The sequence below is a fragment of the Haliotis asinina genome, chromosome 8, assembly GCF_037392515.1.
Source record: "Haliotis asinina isolate JCU_RB_2024 chromosome 8, JCU_Hal_asi_v2, whole genome shotgun sequence".
Lineage (NCBI taxonomy): Eukaryota > Metazoa > Mollusca > Gastropoda > Lepetellida > Haliotidae > Haliotis > Haliotis asinina.
The window spans coordinates 15,267,846-15,285,964 of NC_090287.1; the positions used below are offsets into that span (position 1 = coordinate 15,267,846).

At 38.1% G+C, this 18,119-nt stretch overlaps 1 protein-coding gene across 6 annotated transcripts in view; it reads left to right on the plus strand.

The window, feature by feature from the left end:
* The window catches only part of LOC137293793 (pleckstrin homology domain-containing family D member 1-like), a 69,925-nt gene extending 52,721 nt beyond the window's left edge, over nucleotides 1–17,204 (plus strand). The window contains exons 14-16 of one of the 6 annotated variants that reach the window (XM_067824535.1): nucleotides 4,671–4,705; nucleotides 5,976–5,993; nucleotides 9,923–17,204. In XM_067824535.1, the coding sequence (XP_067680636.1) occupies nucleotides 4,671–4,705 (35 nt within the window). In that variant the 3' untranslated portion in view covers nucleotides 5,976–5,993; nucleotides 9,923–17,204. The remainder of the gene's footprint in view (nucleotides 1–4,670; nucleotides 4,706–5,975; nucleotides 5,994–9,922) is intronic. The other 5 variants (XM_067824530.1, XM_067824534.1, XM_067824532.1 and 2 more) reach the window with 5 other exon arrangements.
* Nucleotides 17,205–18,119: the final 915 nt, after the last annotated feature.

An 18,119-nucleotide genomic window follows, 5' to 3' on the forward strand; every position in this document is an offset into this window, starting at 1 on the left:
CAGTCTCTGTTGGGCTTGTTGACGTCGGCGCAAGACCTCACCCTCAGAGGACAGCTTATGCTGCGTCCACTACAGAGGTTCCTATTACCATTCATTCGGGAGAACGACCTCCAGTCATCATTTCTTCTACCCCCGCACCTGCATCAGTACCTCAGGTGGTGGACGGTAGAGTGGAATGTCTGCGCCGGTGTTTGTTTGACAAGCTTCAACCACGACCACGAGTTGTTTGTAGACGCATCCCTCTTGGGATGGGGCGCTCACTTGAACGGCCAGACAACCTCAGGGCTGTGGTCAGACGCCGAAAGGGAGTGGCATATCAACAACCTGGAGATGCAGGCAGTCATCCTAGCGGTCCGCCACTGGCTACCGGTTCTAACAGACTCCAGACTCCTGGTAGCGTCCGACAATTCCACGGTCGTGTGGGTGATTCACAATCAGGGTACAACCAGATCCAAACAACTTCTGGACCAGATGTTCCTGTTAGCGGATCTGGTAGACAGCAACGGCATCGTGATCGCGGCTCGTCACATTCCCGACTGCAAAAACATTCTGGCAGACGCCCTGTCGCGCCCCGGCAAACCATACCCGACGGAGTGGATGCTTCATCCGGACGCATTTCGCCAGATTTCCTGGCAACTCGGGAGACCACTGGTAGATCTTTTTGCCACCAGTTTCAATCACCAGTTACCAACGTACGTATCTCCCGTGCCGGATCCACAGGCGTGGGCAGTCGACGCGATGTCTCTGTCATGGAAGGCCTGGACGCATATGCGTTCCCTCCTCCAGTCCTTCTCTCGGATGTAATCGCCAAGATCGGACTGACGCAGAACCTCCGACTGCTTTTGGTCGCGCCTTTGTGGCCAGCCAGGTCGTGGTTTCCCGATCTTCGACGGCTCGCCAGCGGAGACCCTTACAAACTTCCAGAGTGGTTGCATCTTCTTCGACATCCACACAGTCAACAGCTGCATCCGGATCCACTGCGATTCCATCTTCACGCATGGGTCATCTGCAGAGGGCATTAAAGGCTAAGGGCTACTCTGCGCACGTGGCGAACGTTATAGCTCGCGCGCATAGAGTTTCTACCCGTTCTTTATATGACGACAAATGGCGCTCTTTTGAGAATTTTTGCGCACAAAGATCTCAAGATCCCATGGCAGCATCTCCTCAGTTTGTGGCACAGTTCCTTCTCTATCTACGGAACTCTAGACATCTCAAAGGCAGTACCTTAGGCACCTATTTGTCAGCTTTGAATTCTGTCCTTGCTATTAAGTCAGATACACAGATCTCCAAGATACTGGAACTTATTGTGCTTCTCAAAGCTTTCAAGCTGGAAGACCAGAAGGCCAAGTTCCGTCCTCCAGCTTGGGATCTTAATGTTGTCCTTCAACATCTCAGAGGGCCGCCGTATGAGCCATTAGAGGAAGCCTCCTTTGAACATCTTTCCAAGAAGACGGCTTTCTTACTATCATTGGCAACAGCGGCTAGAGTCAGCGAGATCCATGCTCTTGACGTTACTCAGATCCGATTTGAACAGTCAAGACACGGACGTGTTCATTTGGGTTTGCTTTGGGATTTTGTGGCTAAGAACCAGCTTCCCGGGCAGCCTAACAGGCTATTTTCCATCCCTCCTTTGTCTACGATCCTGGGTCATCATGACTTGGAGGAGGAGCTGCTATGTCCAGTCAGGGCTCTCAGATGCTATATTAAAAGGTCAGCCTCTAGGAGACGATCCCGCAAAAGGTTATTCATTCCCTTTGCCGCTTCCTGCAAAGGCGAAGTAAACAGAAATACTATTGCCCTCTGGCTCAGATCGACTATCCTGGCGGCCTATGACGACAAGCACCTGCCTCATCCGGTAGCAAGTAACCTGCACGAGATCAGGGCCTTGGCGTCTACGATGGCCCTCCATCGGAACTGCACAGTACCGCAGATCATGGAGGGCTGTTTCTGGAGGTCATCAACTGTCTTCGCATCCCACTACTTGAGGGACTTGGCAGTTGAAGACGTGGAGGGGTTACAGTCATTTGGTCCATTGGTGGTTGCTCAGCAACTTACCCGACCATCCGCCCATTAGGTAACTACACTTCTACTTACCGTTGGTCTTAAGATTAACCTCACCCCCCGGGTGCGTCGGTTTTTCTTTGGAGTTCTATTGGGTTACTCTTTATCCTGTTCCAGGTATTATCCTGAGACCGTTGACATTGGTTTTCCCGAGTTCTCCTGATGCATTTGCACTGTTTGCTGAGGGATGGTCCTCCGGAGTCCACACCACCATCCATCTGTCGAAGCCATATGCATAAGACCTATGGTAAGGTAAGTTAAAAATTTATTAAAATCTAAATATTTTAGATATTTAAATACTTACCTTACCATAGGGCGGTGACTCCCTCCCAACGCTGGATGCTCCTCCCCACTTTGGACTCTTCGGGCCTTCCGGTTGACGGTAAAAGTGAATTTTGGATTCTGCGCTCTCGCGCGAGTGGAGAGATCACGTCACTTCCGTGACTACATTCGTAGATTACATGAGGTAGCCATCGAGGGGATGGCGAATCAACGACTGTCTGATCTCGTTTAGCGAAGCTAGAGGTAATATGCATAAGACCTATGGTAAGGTAAGTATTTAAATATCTAAAATATTTAGATTTTAATAATTTACTTTAAGTCTTGTCTAATGAGTTACTGGTTCTCAGTGTAGCATTTTAGTCTACTAAAAATCTACTGAATAATGAACAGGCAGTTGGCGCTAGAATCTGAAATTTGACTGACTTTTTTATTGACTGACTTTAGCATATGTATATAGTTTATTCTTTGGAGGTGTTATAGTAATTCCTTTGTAGATGTTTTACTTTGACTCATAATTACAATACATGCTACTCGAAAGAAGTTCAAGAACACCAAATTTCATATCAATATTGTTCAGTTGGGAAAATTGGGTGTTCTTAAACTTTTTGAGTGGTATATTTGCCTTGCTTTAGTTTTTCACTTCAGTTTCATTTACAATTACAGGACAAGTGTTTCACAACAAATAAGAAAGTAATGCATTAAGATGTCACACAAAATATAAGATATCCCGCAACACAAAGAATTCTAGTATAGTGCTGACAAAGAAGGATAAGTTGAGCACCTGACAGTTGACCCATATAAGCATAATTATATGAGTGGCACCCATTGGTGTTTGCCTTTGGTGAAGGGGACCCATGTTGTCTGCGATTAAGTGTAGTGTGATAGGTGACGGACCCACCAACCATGCGATAGTTTTATGAGTAGTGTTGAGAATCGACCTCTGAAACCATAATCGATTATCGATGTCTTATGTCGATCAGTTATCGATAAATGGTCAATTACTTGTATTGATTTGTGAAGAAGACCAGCTGGATGAGACGACTGCTACAAGATCGCTTGTAATAAATATCTTTCATACGACATGACATTGTAACCCATTCTTATTAGAAATAGAATTAAAAACACTTTGGGGAAATGATATTGAAACTCATGGAGTGTTGGACAGCAAATAAGATTTTAGATCACACTTTTTACAACTAATTGATACATCCTTCAGTTATTTGTGTGAGTGAAAATTGAGCAAGTTGAACAAGATTTACACGTCAGCTTCAGTGCAGAAATCAGAACAGAATGTCGTAGGTCTAAGAATAGATGTGACTAATATCAATAAAGCTACCCATTTCCAACCTTGATCATGATTTCAACAAGAATTGAACCTTTTGCAAATACAAAATGTTTTCTCAAAAGGAACACATGTGCAGGAAAACAGGCATTTTGTTTGCAGACTGCCCAGCCTATCGAACTGCTAGTTTCGTCACATTGTATATTTAACAGGAGCATTTGTTGTTTTTAAGGTCATGTTTTAATGGCATACTACATTTATGAAACCCTCATCAATGCTTGCATAATCAAACATGTAATTACAGAAACCAAATTGGTTTCACCATTTGGTCATTGGCTACTTCTCAAAAACGCATTCTGTGCAATGGCCCAACTTATCCTTGTTTGCTAATAATGACATGGAACAAAACAATAAAAAATTAATATCAGATCTGCTTGATGTCAACATTTCAAAGATGTACACTCAGAAAACCTCAATAACTAGCTGGACAAATTTTCACACTATGGTCTTAGATATTTCTTGGGCAGGTAATAAATAGTGTTTTCTTATGTGTATCATATGTCAAGGATTTATGAGTGTGTTGTAGGCTTTAGCTTGTGACAGAAGAGCCAGGTAGATTGTGATAGGTGTTCAGGGCATCCGTATACTTTATCTTATAGGAGTTATTGCTTCAAGTTTTGTTGGTCCACAGGTAAAAGTAGACAAACAGACAATAGGATTCATCTCTCAATTACATACAAAGATATTAAATGTAACCAACTTTACATAGCTTAAGCAGTGGAAATATAAGTTAACAAAAAATACATACCTGCCACATCACCTTCTGTAGAGAACTGTAGTCTCCTCACAACACCATAGTCTTCACCTTCATAACCACTTTCATCTAAAAGACATGTAGCCTAGAATTTACCTCACCATTACTCACAAGAGCAGCCATCTATCATGGCGTGTTGCTACAAAGGTTTGTTCTTTGTAATATGACTTATGCTGAGTATTATGCTTGTATGTTTGCTGATGAGCTGTTGATGTGTTTTGTGTGTGACAGTCTTTCAGGTGAAATTCTGGTCAAGGAATTCATAGGTACCTATAAACCAATGTTGTTTCAGTTGGACTTGCATGATCACTGTGTACCACAAGCTAATGTGTATCAACGTTGATGTCTATTGTCACCCCTTTGCAGTGGTCACGTAGGCTAATGTCAAAAACACTTATCCTCCCATTTATGGTTAAAAGTTGAAAAATATGAAAGCTGTAATGGAATTAAGGGCTAACCAATCATTTGGTAGATTGCTTTCATATTAAGTCAAAATTGTGGAAAAGATGCCGCCTCTGAAAAATGCTAAAGTGTTTTTGTAATACAAGCATGATATTGTTTAATAGAATCTACTTGATGTATAAGTTGTCAGAGATATCAGAACATGGGAAGTTTACGAAAAAATGATAAAGGTTTTGTTTAAATCAAATGATGCAAATCAGTAAAGCATTCACACTCTTTTGGGCATATAATAACAGGTTTCTGTTGATTATCTCTGACTTCAGATTAGTGTTTCAGCCCGCTATAGGTGATCAGTGACCACTGTAGAGGTTCATGGACATTTAAAATTGCGAGCAGACGTCATTGGTTTGAAGATAGTTTTACTATCCCTCCAGTAACCAGTGACATAAGACATAGTCATTGCTTCAAAACATTGATGATGCTCCTAATGGTTTGTCAAATTTTCTGCTTGTTATTTGATCACACTTTAAAAAATGATTTCCTTGATGTTTTTTGTGTGAGTAATGATTCATTCACAACCTCACAAGGAATTTATCGCACCACAGAAAATTTGACAAATGCCTCATTTATTCATAATAAGAAATATTAAATTTGTTTTTACTTATGCATGTGATATAAGTGGTGGTATGTTCATATTCACAAACCTTTGCATGTAATCAGATTATGTTTATATGTTGTTTACTTGTCCAAATAAGCATTGTTTATTTTTGTTACCTTTGAATATTATTATTCTATGAATGAATTCTGAAAGATAATGTTTTCTTTCTGTGATAACGCAAGGATGTATATTCGTCTTTTGTTAATGTCACAAATCATCCGGTTATCACATATTTTTAAAAGAAATCATCAAATTACTGAATATTTGAACAGAAAAACACATTTTGTAGACAGAATATGTGTGAATGAGATTTTGTGTGAGGCCTCAAAATTTGTGTACATGACCTTGAATATTTTCTAGTGGTTAACAGTTGTCCATGTCTGAGGTGTGGAGTATGTGAAGGCAAGGTTTGTGTATGTGAACATTCGCTACGTAGACAATTCCCTTCTTATCCTGTGGTATTATTACCTCCCCAGGTTTCGACTCGCCGAAAGGTAATCGTAGTGACATGTAGGTGTGTAGTCACCAGCAAATCTGATTGGTCCACTTTCTGCTCTCGCTTCACACATCGCACCAAACTATACAATGCTCTTCCACAAAGTGATCCTTACTCATCTTCTTGTAATATATGCACCAAAGAGACGAATGTTTCTTATCCAGACTTTGTTTAAATGGACACACTATAGATAAATTATTATGTTTAGGAAACTGGTATTTTATTAGGTTTGTCTCAGTAGGAAATCTAGGTTCTAGTGAGCTGCAAACCATCATTGGCTATATTTTATTATATCCTATATAGTTAAATGATTAAATTATCTTTTAGAGTAATGTGTGATAAACTGAAAATGTAGAAACCTAGAATTATTCTGATAACTATTTGGCTCTAAATGTTGTAAAGAAATGTGAAAACTCATGTTAGGCCCCTCAGTAAGAAGTAGAAATGTTGGATAAATATTCAGATTGGACAAAATGGCTCTCTTATTAATGGGTGATTTGAAGTAACGATTTTAGATCGACAGTTGTAGTGGCTTGTTCCTTGTACATCATCTTGTATATTTCAGAGAGTCTTTGTCAATAAAGTACAGATTCTAGTACTCTTTTTGGAAGTGTACATTTGAATCCCAGATGACTCAACTCCAAAAGTAACACAATCTGTGAGAGTGAAATCCCAAACGAAAATACTTTCTTTAAGGCATTGTGCTTCATCTTGTTCCATTGGATGCCCTCGACCTGCAAAACATGCACTGATTGAACAATACTATAGTGCCATTAGGGTAAATTGCATAAGTTGTATTAGAAAACAAATTGCTTCGTGGAAGAGCATGTTGCTAGTTTAGTGTATACACAATCTTCGTTCAGAATTCTTTTTTTTTTTACTATGTATGGCATTGTCTGCATTGAGGGAATTTGAAGTATAAGCGATTCACTTGTATTTGCTCTTAGTCACTGAGCACACAGATTGGATTGAGTGATAATTATTTGATAATTGTAAAGAATATTTGTAGTGTTAACCCCTAACCTGCAGAATGTGCAGTAATGGACAAATGACTGTTAGCTTTCAGATTTGCTGTTTGACTGCAAGGAATATGGTGTTTCCCTGAATGCTCCCTACCCTGTTTAGAATCTCTGAGTACACTGCTAGCCACATCTACATGTATTTAACACTGTCATGCAGTATATTGGGTGTGAAACACCAATCTTTATGTTTTTTATTCCAGGATAAATTTATAAGTTTATATTAAAGAATTAGCATGCATTTGTAATCTGCTGTTTGTTTTGTTGGATTATTGTTAATATCATGATAGAGCGTATTTTGTTTGTTTGATTATTCTAAGTATCTTGTAAGCACTTGGCGTTTTTGTTTGAGTTCTGATGTGCTGTTATGTTAAAATGGTTGTGTATTGTTTTGTAGTATATAATGCATGCTACGTTCATTACTGACTTGAAGACTAACCACAATGTACTTGTTCTTTAGTTTGCAGTAGACTGTTAACAATAGAATTGGATGTGATAGATGTAAAGTTTGAAACCTAACATTTTCTTAGTATTTATGTTCTCCCAATACCTCTACATGCTTGACATGCGAGGCAGCGTGGATGGGATTAGGTAGTCAGAGTGACTACTGGATGTTTGGAATTTCTGGGACCAAAATGTTCCCCCTGTTCAGTACACATGTGGCAGAGTGTTCACCAGTGCCCTCTGGATGCTTGTTGTGACATCAGACATCCTGCGATTGGTGGGTTACACTTTGTGGGGATTCCACGACACAACAATCCTTTTTACCCAGTGCTTGTTGCAGAGAGTCTCTCAGTACCCAATTCCTTATACCAGGAAATTTTCAAGGTACTGAGGTTCAAGGTTTGACACCCAACAGCTTTCAAGGAGATTTAAATTTCAAGGTTTGGGGACTTAAAATATATTTATATATATTAGGCAATTTTAATTTCAAAGTTAGAAGAAAGTGGCACTTAACTTGTAAGACACTGATTGAATTACCTAATTTTTGGTAATGCATGTTGTTTTGGACCAACAATTACAGTTAAATAGTGTTGACACCACATTTCTGTGTGTTTATTTATTCAGGCCGTTCAGCATCTCTGAATGTTAAGATTACTTGTAGACAGGCATTACAGAGATAATGTGCAAGTCAAGAAGTCATTGGTTGCCAGCAGTTGAAAAGCTTATCAATAGGAAATCTAACTCAAGAGTTTGAAGTTCAGAAAAATTCATGGATATCGTATTTTTGAGGTTGCGTGTCTACCCTTGAAAACTTCGAAAATTAGATACATTGTGCCTTGAAAAATTCCTTTTTTATGGTATATGCTTGTTGTGACATCAGACATCCTGGGATTGGTGGGTTGCAGTTTGTGGGGATCCCCCAGCACGGCAGTCCCCTGTAGACGGTGGTTGTCAGCTTGTAACAACAACTGAACACAGATAGTTGATGCATTATGAGTTTGGCCCATTGTGTCATCATTCCCTGAGGAAAATGGTGAATCACCATTTTCATAACTTTTTGTATGTTGAACATTTTGCTACCCTGGTAGAATAGGTTGCCCTCAGCAAACTATGCTTGCAATAAAAGGCAACTATGCTTGCTGTAAAAGGCAACTAACAGGATTGTAGGGTCAGGCTTACTGACTTGGTTGAGACATGTCATCGGTTCCCATTTGGGCAGATCAGTGCTCATGCTTTTGATCACTGGATTATCTGGTCAACTCGATTACTTACAGACCGTCGTCATATAGCTGGATTATTGCTGACTGAATTCACTTACTCATTCATTGAACATTTGGGGAAATTTAACCCATGTAATGGGTCTCTGAGTGTGTGTTGATGCCATCAACCACTGGTTTGTCAGCAGGAGGATCAGGTATTTATAGGGTATCATGATGTAATATATATATTATGTGTGATAGTGGTGTAACAGTACAACATGCCACTGTTGTTTTCAGCCTTAATTCTCTGTCAGGCACGTGATCGTGTTGAAACATCATCTGAAAGTACTCACAGGCATTTTTATTGTGGTAACCTGTGAAGGTCTGGGTTAGAATACTGCCTTCAGTAACCCATTCTTGTTGTAAGAGGTGACTAATGGGATCGGAGCGTCAGGCTCACCGACTTGGTTGACACATGTCACCGGTTTCCACTTGTGCAGATCAGTGCTCATGCTGTTGATCACTGGATTGTCTGGTTCAGACTCAATTGTTTACAGACAATGCCACCATATAGCTGGAATATTGCTGAATGTGGCATGAAACTAAACTCACTCATTCACTCATTGTGGTTCGCGGACAAATGTATCTTCTGTATGAACTAATGAAGCATGATAACTGCTTTATCCCAACTTGAATGTGTGCATTTATGCCGGTCCTATTTGTTATGTGGATAAATCTGCTCTATTTCTACCCCACCTCACCAATATTTCCATGGAAACAATGAAATCCATTGGCCAAACGTGGATACTTGCATGTGCATGTCTAAAACTATGCATGTCAAATAGTCTTTGCAAAATGTTCTGCCATTCAGCTCAGTCTATGGTTGTCAGTAGATATCTATATTTATCAGTGGGACCTACTGGACTGAGGAACCAAAATCAACATAACTGGTACCAGTTAACTGGGATACCGTATTTCCTCTGAATGTCACTGGTTAAAACGTATGATATGAAGAAATGAGAGTTGGAACATCAGTAAGAAGCTGGTTATATCCATCTAAATGGATTCACCCTTTAACAATAAATTCATTAGTAGTCCCAAATGTGAATATACAATGTTTGGTCCCCTTTGCAGTGTTAACACAGTGTTTGACTTTGTTGTTGATTAGAATGGTTTGACTTTGTTGTTGATTAGAATGGTTTGACTTTCCTTTTTGCCAGACTCTGCTTTTCCAGATAGTAATAATGACATTAATTCTGTTGCAGGGAATCGCCCATTAACGATGTGCCTTAAGCCTGATGGCAGTGCTAAAGCTAGCAGTGGTATTAAAAGGTCACAAACTTCAGTTGACAGGTCCACCAGGGACCGCTTATTCAGCAACAAAGAACCAATAACCTCAGACTCTGTTTTATACGAAGAAAAACTATAATGTTTGCCAACAACTCGATGTCTACAGCATTAACCCTGTCCAGCGATGAGGGAGTATGTCTTGAACATGTCCAAAGATAGACCTGTCTGTCTCTGATCTATGTGGATTGTATTGGATTTGAAGCCATGTGCTATTGGTGCTGAACTAGGTTTATGTTAAACTGTAGGGTTTGTTGTGTAAGTAGGTAGTGAATGGTAATGCTGTATTCACTTTCTCAATTCACTTTTCAGGATTGTAAGATGATTCAGTTATCAAGTTAGCACCATTAAGCAGAACTTATTGAATCGTATTTTGAATCCATATTTGAATATGTATAACTGTTGTTTGAGTGGATGAGATGGTAAAAAAAATTATTATAGGTATGTTTCCGGTCATGTTCATGGATTAGAAATTTTAGAAGGTAAGCGAAAACTAGGGGTAGACTCCCATCTATGATCCTGCTGTACTAGTGCAGCATCACACTATGATGGCAGATTGAGACTCATTTCACATGCCTGTCTCTGCAGGAGAGCATGTTTATTATTGAAGTGGCTCATTCATTGGTCTCTTAGCCTTGTTCTGGCTGTTCTAGCATCACCCTGTTGGAAGATCAAGACTCAAACACATTCTCGAGTGTCCCATTATATGAAGGGATTGTACTCAGGTCATCCAAACTGCTATTATTTAATATAGATGCACACCTGTCGTAGGGCTGCCTTTCCTCTATGGAACAGGTGAGGAAGACTGGAAGTAGTGACTGATGAGCCCAAGAGGAAGATCTCTTGTTCTTACTACCCAAGTCTCCACACCAAGACAGTTGAAGGCTTACTTAGACTGTCTTACGACCCAGATGGATCAGTTGCAGTGACATTTCTAATGATTCCCAGCTCCTGTTCAGCAGATTTCAGTTTGATCATTGTGTTAAACTATTTGATCATTGTGTACTATGTGATCATTGTTTTAAACTATTTGATCATTGTGTTAAACTATATGATCATTGTGTTAAACTATTTGATCATTGTTTACTATGTGATCATTGTGTTAAACTATGTGATCATTGTGTTAAACTATTTGATCATTGTGTTATACCATGAGTGATGTTTGTTATAAGACCTCTCTTATATAGCCAACGAACAACTCATTACATTCATATCATGTTGTGGTTCTTGACTGCTTCTTTAGTAAATACCACCATGTAGCTGAAATATTGCTGAGTGTGGCATAAAACTGAACTCTCGTCTTTGTGAATATGTTGTATTTTTATATCACCTGCACTCATAATTTTATTTGTTGATCGTAATTAGTAGACGTTTATGAGAGATAGGTTGTTAGACGATCACTTAAGTCTTTAGATGTCTACATTTGTAAGCTAGGATACCATTATGGTATTGATTAGAGTTAATTTTTAGTGAAAAATAACTGAAATGAAGTATGACAAGATCTGTCAAATCTTTGGCTTAATAGAGTAACTGAACAGTTCTCTAGAGTTTTGGTTAGTGTCAATTGAAAAATCATTACTTTAATGCACCTTTGAAATTTACTAAATATTGTTTCAAAAAAACCAGTTGAGGACTTTTTCCCATAGATAGCCAAAACATTCATGACGACTGACTTCAGACCCTCTCCTTCCAACCCAGTCAGGACCCAGTGCTGTACTAACAGATACATTAGCAGGTGTTCCGAATAAGTAGTAGTTTCCACAAGTGTTGTAGCTAACCACTTGCCGTGATCATCTTCAGAAATACATATCAAATACTCAGTGTCCAAGCACAGGACCATGCGACATAGGGCATTGAATAAACATGAGTACACCTACTTCCATCAGCTGTCAGTGCAACATACATTGCACATTAGGTGAGTGTTGTCTATACATAGTGCAATGTTCAATCATTAGTGTGTGCAAGTTGTTTTAGTCAGTGTATCATCAATGCTGAATTGTTAACACAGGGGACGTAATCCATGAGAGAGATGACTCACTATTCCACAATAGTGCTTTGCCTTATGACGTGTTCAGTGGTTAGAACTTTGTGGGTTCAGTCCTGAGATTGAGACACAAGCCATTTCTGGTGTCCCTTGTAGTAGATGTAAATGTAAAACCAAATGCTCTCACTACCTTGAGTTTATGTGTTAAAACACCTCCTGTGTGATCATCCATACAGTCCGTGAGGTTCTTTATCCTTTCTACCCATACAGAACTTCAAACTCCCCAGAACAAGAAAGGATACTTCCAAATACTGCTACACAATCAAAAAATATCTTGGATGACCCTGATACTTGATTTTAAAAAATCCCATTTGATGATTATATTCGTGATGTTTTTTAGTTATGGTCCAATTTAAAGCCTTGATATAGCTGCTGTGATTTGATGAATTTATATTTGTATCCCTTGTACCAGCTTCTGTATAAACTGTCCTTTTGAAGACTAGTTTTTTCTGTTGTGTTAAGTAAGGGCAACATTTAGATTCAATGTTTTTTCATTGGTTTTCTGTCTAGACTTGTTGATGTTATCTATGTTTGCATAAAAGTTACACTTAAACATTAACTTGTAATATGTTTGGAAGTTCAGTCAGTTTTGTTTTCCAATGTCACACTCAAACACAGGCATGTAAGAACCGACTTTAACATGGTGGGTGAGAACTTGACGTGGTACACTTTGAACTGCCAAGGTTTGAAGCAACAATACTTACACAAATCTGACAGTCCCATCTTTCATTCAAGTGACTTACGTTCAGTTAAATGTTGTCAGTTTTGTGAAACAATTTCAGTGTTGATATCCCAGACAGTTGCTGTAAATAATCTTGATCGTCCATGATGACATGTATGTAGATATGTAAGTAGAACTCGGCCGGCCTAGTCCTGATCACGCGGTGGAGAGGAAGATGGGGAGGCTTCAGTGTTTCATTCCCTCTGCCATGCATAGATCATTAACTCAGAATGTAATTACATTGTTTTGGTTATATTTATATCTCGATGTAAAAACTTAAGTCTGTTGAGGTTTTTGGCTGTATATTTAGATAAGATTATTCAACACTCAATTGAGTTCTGTAGAGTTGAGTTATCGGTTGTGAAATATGTTCAGAGAGGTGTGATGAGATAGGAATACAATGTTTTGGTTCAGGTTTGTAGGAAAGATATGTTTTGTTTCGTGTGACTGTAAACTACTGTTGCCAGTCCTGTTTTTTAATGACAGTCCAAATCACAAGAAGATGATGAACATGGTTTTTCACAAATTACTTTCTCACTGCCTCAGATATCATTTATGTATTTATTAAGTGAAAGAGAGCTGAAAGTTTATTATTTTGCATATTTACAACAGTTCACTTGTGGGTGGATGGGATTAAGAAGGTATATTTTATCATTTTGATCAGAATGTTGCCTAAGTTACTAGGTGAACATGTTTAGTTTATGCTCTTTTATTTTGTTGTGAATATGTAGTTTTTGTTTGGTGGTATAAAGGAAAGTGTATATTTATCCATATTCTAGGGTTGGTAAAATTTCCAAGTTTGGTTATTTATTAAATTAATCTAAGTAGACTCCATTGTCGTCACATCTTCTCTTGGCTGTTCTGAAACTCATGTTTGTGTCATGTTCCTCCAGAGTTTTTATTCCTCCCAGATCTAACAAGATGTTATAAATATAATACCTGTATATTAATATATTTTAGAGCAGATTTTAGGTAATTTGTTCATATCTAGCATCATTCCCGTTTTGTCAACAATGTTTTCTGTATGTTTACTTTTCATATATACTTTCAGCATTATTTCTTTTGTTCATTTATACTCTCTTACTGTATTTGGGTTATTATATCTGCAGATTGTATAACACATAAGATTTGTAATCATGTTTGTAGCATACCTCTGAAGGAAGGTTTTTCTTGGAAGAAAATATTTGCCATTTTTTACATTTAACTTGTAATCAGTAATGGTAGTTGCATCATTGGGATGTGTTGCACTTCAATTCATTTCCAGTTTCTGTATGGATGTATTTATTGTTTCACCTTTACATTTATTTAGTTTCTACTTTAAGAATATGTTATGGGAAATTTAGTACTTGCTACCCTAGCAACATTTTTTTTTTTTCATCCCAAGATATTGACCCATTTTGAACAGACATGTGTTTTCTGTGTGTTATAAGGTTTAGGCTGCATAAAATAATTGAACGTTTCTCGGGCACGTTTTTTTCAAAAGTGATAGAAAGAAAGTGATGAGGGAGGAACACATTTTTATTTTTTTCTCAGAAACACAGCTTGAAAGTTCAGCACATGTTAATGAGCTGTAGATTCAGTCACACTTGTTCATACAGACACTCATTCTTATAGTGGACAAATGGATGATCAGGACGCAGCAAAGTCAAATTTGTTTTTGTTCTTTAATGGCATTGAAAAGTTGTTACTCACACAAATAAAACTGATGCGCTGATGCCCGAGAAACATTCACTTTTTTCATTTAGCCTTATGTAAGTACATGTAGCTCATGTTTTTTACATAGAAATAGAGATGCATAGAGCTATTCTGAATTTTGTGTTTTTGCTGATGTGAGTACATCAGAACTCATTGCATCATTTATTTTCAGTGGGTGAATCGGTTAGCACGGTGATTACAGAGGCTGCAGGTGAAGCCAAGCACATGTATTTGTATCCCACATAAGCTTACATTGTGTGGAATATATTCAGTATGTCTCTGAGAAAAAACATGAACAATTTAGCAAAGCATTTTTTAAATGCATAAAAACTACATTGTTAAAATTCAAATTTAATTTCATACGGTATAAGACCTACAGAATGATGACTGATCATCCGATGACTTGTTAATGGAACTTTGGATGACAATCATAAGGTTTCAAGGTCTTGTTGATTGTCCCCAAATTTAAATAGTAGACTTACTTGTTTGAAAGAGTAATGTTTACCTTTGGCAAGGCCAGACCAATTTTATTTCTTGTTTTATGGATTTATTTCCCCAGAAAACCCAAAGGCAGGAAGCAAGACACTCAAAATATTTAACTTCTGGCAATTTCTGAAGTTTATACTCAAAAAACACACACAAAAAAAACAAAACAAAAATGTTTATGCACAAAAAAAACAATCTAACACAAGACTTTCTTGTAAGTTTATTTAACATTTTTAGTCAATAAGAACGTTAATGTTTTATTATTTGGTTGGGGAAAATTCACTTTTTTTTTTTCTTATTCTTGAAAAAGGAAATACAAGAAATTAAATTGGTCTGGCCTGATTGAGGATTTTTCAGGGCCATTGAGGGTTTATTAGTTCTCCAGCAGTCTGCATCATCTCTTGCTGACATACAGGTGTCGATTCTTTCTAAATCTATTAACAAAGATCAGTATAAATGGAAAGTTCAAGTTTCTAACCTTGCAATTACGTCAGCTGAATTTATAAGACATAGATGAAACTAACAATTGTTGTATTCTGTTCACTAGACTTTTTCTAACAGTCTATGCACACCTGTAGTATAATCTGTTTTTGATTAGAACTAACTATCAAGACGTGTGATACTTGTTTATTTTTACACATACACATTGTCTTTCAAGCTGTTGTGACATCATTAAGTTTAAACCAGAAGGATCAAGAAAGAGAACTCTAATTCTCTTACCCGTGGTTATCTCCCTTGCATATCTCAGCCACTAGAAGAAGATCCCCTCTTAGAGTTTCTCTGATTGTATAAATGCCAAAACTGTGCCACAGTCTGTTTCAGTTTGTGATTTCCTCAAAATGGTGCCACATTTGTTCGAGCTAATTGTTGTTCATTGTTCATCCCACCTATTGGTAATACTCTTTCTATGTTATCAAATATTTCTCTTGAAATTGAACACGTAAATATTTGTGTGGTCGAAAATAGTACTTGACTGACCATACAGTATAAGATCTAAACAACAGTAAAGATCAACCATCCCTGACCAGTGATGAATTATTACAGAGATGATGTGTCTATGAAAGTAGCCAGTGCAACATTTGTAGGGAGGGTCAGTTTCTACCACCATACAGGATGTGCATCATTACAACAGTGAACATTCAGGTTCATCCAAACAACTAACTTCACACACACACAGCTCATGGAAAGTATTTTAATGCAAATGAAATAAAGTAAAAATATGTGGCTAAGATATTTCTTGTTTATGTTATGAAAGTTTCTTGGTGAAAGATGTTATGAAGATTAATTTCCATTTCTGTACATAATACATGTAGTTGATAATATTGAGTATTTACATTAGAAACGTTTGCCTGAGGGAGCATTCAGTTTTGAGGGAATTGGGTTATTTTTTCAAACAACCGTTTGACATCCCAATCTATATGAAAGCAAAATTTTTATGTACACCATGAAAGGAGCAGTTGTCTTCCACTATTAATTTGTGTTTATGATATTTCCATATTTTCTACAAAATGTGTTATTGTCACCAATGATCATACACTTGTTATTAGGGAATCAATCTGAACCAATCTGAATCTGTCCAAATACAAAATCTGTTCCCAATGTTGAGACAAGATATCTTTCACGTAAGAGAGGTAAGGTGGCCTTGTGGTTAAGACATTTCCTTGTCATGCTGAAAGCCCAGGTTTGAATTCCTCATATGGTCAATTTGTACAACTCATTTCTGGTGTTACCTTTAGTTATAGTGCTAGGGTATTGCCATAACTGACATGAAACCATACTCACTATTTGCCTCGAGGTAATTGGTTGTGTGTACTGCACATATTCAGGTTTCAAATGATAGTGTGAAATTAATTCCTTTCTTCTTTAATAAATAAATATAAAAGGACGCCAGAATCTAATTCTGCCAACATCGTCAGTTTTTATGTCTAAAAGGCTGACTTCTTTGTCAGGGTAGTGTATTAATGGTATTTTGTAGCAATTATAAGTATAGAATCCAATTTTTTTTTGGAACAAGGTTAAAGAGCAGAGAGAGAATTGTTAAAAAAGGCTAGAGACTGGTAACAGCAACTGGAATCTCTAAGCAGCCAAATGTGAGATTTTTCACTTTGCCAATACACTGGTATATTTTTATTCCAGACCATTGTTAATTGGATGACACATTGTGCATTCTTCTGCAGGTATTGCATATTTGGACCACAAATTGTTAAACTGTTCTAGGTCAAGCAAAAACATTAAACTGGTGTTGTTTTTGTCATTTTGTGTTATTTTGTCTGTTTCTTTTTCTGTCAGTGGTTACCACTCGTCAAGGTGGGACATATATATACTCTTATAACATCCTGTTTGGCTATTACATCTGGTTGTATACACCTTGAAAAGAACTACATAGGCGTTGTACGTAGATGTTGATGGAAGACATTACTGCTTGAGCACTCTGTGAAAGGATGATGGAAACCTTGTGTTTAAAACGCAGGGGCACCTTGCCTGTACCTATTCGCAATGTTTCTGAAAGCAGCACAGAGTCAGTGCTCCGAATACTATACATGACTCTGCGTTCCGTACACTTTTTGCGTAATAGCTCATTATGTTTACGTGTGGCATAACCTGAAATGATTTTAACTCCCATTCTCTAACATAGGCTTAAGACCGTCGTAACACTAAGATCGCTTTATGCAAGTGCGCCCAGACCTTTGTCGGTTGAAATACAGTAGTCCTCATTTTTATTTTAACTATCGTGTGAACAACCTTATTAACTCACTCACTCATGGGAAGTGAGTTAATGAGTTTAATTTTACGCCGCATTCAGCAATATCCCAGCTATATGGCGGCGGTCTGTAAATAATCGAGTCTAGACCTGACAATCCAGTGATCAACAACATGCTCTGTATGCACAATTGGGAACCGATGACGTGTCAACCAAGTCAGCGAGCCTGACCACCCGATTCGGTTAGTCGCCTCTTACGACAAGCGGAGTCGCCTTTTATGGCAAGCATGGGTTGCTGAAGGCCTATTCTACCCCGGACCTTCACTAGTCTCATTATGGAAAGGGTTAATAAGATGTGCATTAATATCGATGTCAATGTTTATTTCACCTACAGCCAAATGCACAACTCTAGTGCAACAATCATGTGGCTTGTGTAAACGTGGGACACATGCATATCCAGGAGACTAT